This window comes from Propithecus coquereli, unplaced genomic scaffold (genome assembly GCF_000956105.1).
Source record: "Propithecus coquereli isolate 6110/MARCELLA unplaced genomic scaffold, Pcoq_1.0 Scaffold16, whole genome shotgun sequence".
In the NCBI taxonomy this organism is placed as follows: Eukaryota; Metazoa; Chordata; class Mammalia; order Primates; family Indriidae; genus Propithecus; species Propithecus coquereli.
In genome coordinates, this window is record NW_012140524.1 from 6235060 (window position 1) to 6239637 (window position 4578).

Sequence of the window (4578 nt, forward strand, 5' to 3'; positions counted from 1 at the left end):
CTGGAATAGAGGAGCCACTTTAAGACAACTCATATTATGACTCAGCTTTTGTCCTGTCATTATCTTCCTTATAGGTCTTCAGTGGTTCCACATAGGCCTCAGGTTGATGTCCAGCCATCTATGCCTATTTGTTTTGTTTTGTTTTTGTTTTTTGAGACAGGTTCTCTTTGTTACCTGGGGCTACAGTGCGGTAGCATCATCATAGCTCACTGCAACTTCAAACTCCTGGGCTCAAGTGACCCTCCTGCTTCAGCCTCCCAGAGTAGGTAGCTCACACTACAGGACTGCACCACCATACCCAAGTAATTTATCTATTTTTTTGTAGAGACAGGAGTCTTGCTTTCTTGGTCAGGCTGGTCCCAGACTCTTGGTCTCATGCAGTCCTCCTGCTTGGCCCTGCGAAATGCTGGAATTATAGCCGTGAACCACCTCACCCAGCCTGAATAATTTTTTTTCTTTAACACCTGTTTATATTATGGTCATTGCTACAGAGTGTTAGCTTAATAGTGGATTAACTGAACATGTCATTTCCAAGCTATTGCTCATTAAAATGTATAAATGAAAAATTCAAACACCAGGAAAGGAAAGCAGGGCAATTTTCCCCAAATAACTTTGAATCTACAGATGTAATTCCAAGATTATCCGACGAGCCATCTATCACATGGACTACTGTCTCTTGAACAGCATTCAGGTATGAGATTTGAGAGAGGAAATTCAGATTTAGGCTGTAAGTGTTCGAGGATATTTAGCCTAGAGAAAATGAAACTTTATTTTTAAATGTGGTGCTTATCACTAGCGCAGTCACCACTACAGATACAACATCCTTCCAGCATTTTTATAGTGACATCAACCTTAGCTGCTAAGGCAATTGCTACGGGGCAGGGGAGGGGGGTTGACAAAAGAACCTGCAGCCCTTCCTTCTTTTTATAATATGCCACAGTAACTCAAAGGTTCAAGGCAGCACAGAGTCTTCTAAGAAAAGGATCCTGAGGTTCATCTAGCTGGTCTTGCCACTTTGGGTGAGAAGCTGGGCTGCTTTCCTCCTGTCTGAACTTAAATTTTTTTTTTTGAGACAAAATCTCACTCTGTCGCCCAGACTGGGTGCAGTGGCCTGATCATACCTCACTGCAACTCCTGGCCTCAAATGATCCTCCCACCTCAGCCTCCTGAGTAGCTAGGACTACAGGTGTGTTCCACCATGCCTGACCTGAACCAATTTTTTTTTTTTTTTTTGAGACAGAGGCTCTTGTGGCCCTGCGTAGAGTGCAGCGGTGTCACCATAGCTCACTGCAACCTCAAACTTCTGGGCCCAAGTGATCCTCCTGCCTCAGACTCTCAAGTAGCTAGGACTGCAGGAGCTCGCCATTACATCTGGCTAATTTTTCTACTTTTGGTAGAGAGGGAGGCCTCACTCTTGCTCAGGCTGGTCTTGAACTCCTGACCTCAAGAGATCCTCCTGCCTCGGCCTCCCAGAGTGCTAGGATTACAGGTGTGAGCCACCACGCCCAACCCTCAACCTAATCTTAATCTGATTTTGTGCCTTCCCCTAATTGCCTGATGGGCCATAGATCTTCCATCAACCTCCTGTCCCTGGCCAGGATATTCAAAGATCAACAAAGGTACATTCCAAAGCTGGCAGTGGGCAATGTGGAAAAGGAGTTCTAAGTCCATCACCCTACATACCCTGTTCTTGGGCTGGCCAAGCCATTCTCAGAAGGAAGGCACTGGGTTTCTGATGAGAGCAAAGAGAATGCTGTCGAGCTCCTCACACCAGTATAGGAAGTATACAGCCATGTGATGCCCGTGGCAGGAGCTCCTGTTGTTGTTAACAGGAGCCTGGAGGCGTTAGGTCACAACATAAAGTTATTTTGAACTATAACGGTGGTTTTCCTAAGAGGAATTTCTGGGGGTTCCCGGGAGCGCCGCGGGCTGCGAGCCCCTCGCGTGCCGGGAGGAGGCGCGCGCTGCCTTGGGAACGCCCCCAGCGCCGCCGCCCGGGAACCCGCCGCGGTGACGTACGGAGGAGCAGGGTAGGAGGCGCGGGTGAGCGCGCCCGGGGTTAAGAGCTCGAAGAGGAAACCTCTCGCTGGAGTGGAGGATTGCTGCGGGCCGCTCGCCCGCGACTGCGGGGCTGGCAGGTGCGAGGCGTCTGCACCTGGCGGGAGATGGCACCGGGCGCGAGCGCCCCGGGGTAGCGCGGGCGAGGCTGCTGGGCCCCGGAGCGCACGCACGCCCCCCTCCCCGACCTTGGCGTTGGCCCAGCCCGGCCCAGGCAGCTATGGGGCTCCTGCGGCTGCTGGTCCTGGCGGTGCTGGCGTCGGAACGTGGGGTGGCTGGTGGAGCCGAGGCCTTCGGGAACTCCAGCGAGGGTAAGGTCGGGGCGTCTGGCTTCTGCAACCCAAAGTTGCTTTTGCATTTCTGGCAAGGGCAGAATTCGCTCGGTTTCTGTCCACCTGGCAGGAGAGGTCGTGCCAGAGGCATTGCTGCACGCTGGGTAGTGAGTTCAGAACCGGCACGAATGGACCAGACTTTTTTTCTGCAGTGGATACTCCCATTGCTAAGGAGGCCTTACTGTCAAACTCTTAATTTAGGCTGGGGAAATGGGAAGAGATAAGTAACTGTCTTTTTCAGACGCACTGTTATCTCCCTTAGGAAGCAGCCATGTTTGTGCCCTTAATCTAACATACTAAAGCGCTCCTTTACTCCTTGGTGGACTGTCAGCTTCTGGACAGTGAGACTTGGTGGAGAATTGAGAGCTTTATGATTGGTGCCCCTTCAAGCTGCATCAAGCTTTTACACTCCAGTATCCATAACCAAAACCATAAACCATAACCATTGGTTCTGCAGAGTTTGAGAGGAAAAATGAACCCAGAATGGGACTTTTTTTTTTTTTAAGCCTTTACGATCTAATATATTAACGCTATTTGGAGATAGGAAACATTCCACACTCACAGTGAGAGATAAAGGACACTGTGAATTACAGATACATAAACATACAGACAGCGAGTGTATATGCTCAGTTCTACGATTTCAGCCACAAATGAAAAATAGAACACAAAAGTTTACTAGTCCAGATATCAAAGAGTTGTTCTTCTTGTGGGCGAGAAATTCCTAATGAATTTGAGCTTGAAATAGACAAATGGACAAAGACTAACAAACTGTATTCTCCATTGTCTCTCACCCAACAGGGAATAAATCTCTATAAGACATTAATTCATTTACAGAGATCACCAAATTTCCAATCATTGCAGCTACCAAGAGAGAATAGCTTGTCATCTGTAAATGAACTAAAAAGAAAAACAATGGAGAGTAAAACTAAAATTAGAAAACCAAGAATCAACAAAGTTCTGTTGCCACTTCAGATCCACCTGTGGGAAACAAGAAAAAACATGTCTGGGCTTGGCTTCCTCTGAGGTGCACCATTTCTGATGATTTCAGGTGACTCTTGCTCATCTTGCTGGGAACTCAGAATGGGACTTTATATTGTAGATCTTGTGCTTGGTGAATGGGTTTTAGTAACAGCTCGTGGTTTGTTAATATAAAATGTACACAGCACTAATCATGTGCTTTTCCGTGAAACTAAGCACATTCTCAGTTTTGTTTTGAGCTTAAGAGACTAGTTGCAGTTCAGAAACATAATATTTTCTGAATAATGTGATTGTGTTTCTATGTCCTTAGCTTTGAGAGGCCCTTTTACAAACTGAATTCTAGGATCTTTGCATAGGACTAAGGCTAAAGCTAAAAAGGGCAATTATATTTTTTGAAGAAAAACTTTGTTTGTAATAGGGCACTAACATTTACTGTGTGCAGTATGTGCCAGGCACTTTCCATGTGCTGTGTTATTTAATTCTCACATCCTTAATGATACATAATGATCCTCCTCACTTGGCACAGGATGAGGCTGAAGCCCAGGACACTCATTACATAAGTGAACGGGTAGCTAGTAGGGGCTCAGATAGGATTTGAACCCAGGTGTGTCTCCCTGCAAATTTCATGGTTCTTCCACTTCAGTAAAGCTGCCTTCTAATAAGAATATTTTGTGACTGGGTGTGGTAGCTCACACCTGTAATCCTAGCACTTTGGGAGGCCAAGGCAGGAGGATCGATTGAGGCCAGGAGTTTGAGATCAGCCTGAGCAAGAGTGAGACCCCGTCTCTACAAAAAATAGAAAAATTAGCTGGACTTGTTGGTGCACACCTATAGTGCCAGCTACTCAGGAGGCTGAGGCAGGGGAATCGCTTGAGACCAGGAGTTTGAGGTTGTACCCACTCCTCTCTAGCCTGGGTGACAGAGCAAGACCCTGTCTAAAAAAAAAAAAAAATTCTTACATAGTGTGGTGCTTTATATTTAATCCTTCTGTGAATCCTCATTTCTCAGAATAGCCTTATGACTGAGGTAGAAGAGATGCTATCTCCATTTTAACAGGTGAGAAATTTGAGATGTTGAGTTTGTGGTTGATCCAGGCCAGCCTCTGAGTCAGGAGGACTGGGATCCGGACCTTTTTATTTCTAGTTTGGTGTCTTAGTATTTAGCATCTAGAAATTTTTACACAAAAGTTGAAAAATGTGAATAGTAATTT

General features: G+C 46.4%; 1 protein-coding gene across 1 annotated transcript in view; it reads left to right on the forward strand.

The window, feature by feature from the left end:
* Positions 1-2023: 2023 nt before the first annotated feature.
* Positions 2024-4578, forward strand: part of TM7SF3 (transmembrane 7 superfamily member 3) — a 61131-nt gene continuing 58576 nt past the window's right edge. Inside the window, exon 1 of the mRNA XM_012641043.1 lies at positions 2024-2369. Within this exon, the coding sequence (XP_012496497.1) occupies positions 2279-2369 (91 nt within the window). The 5' untranslated portion in view covers positions 2024-2278. The remainder of the gene's footprint in view (positions 2370-4578) is intronic.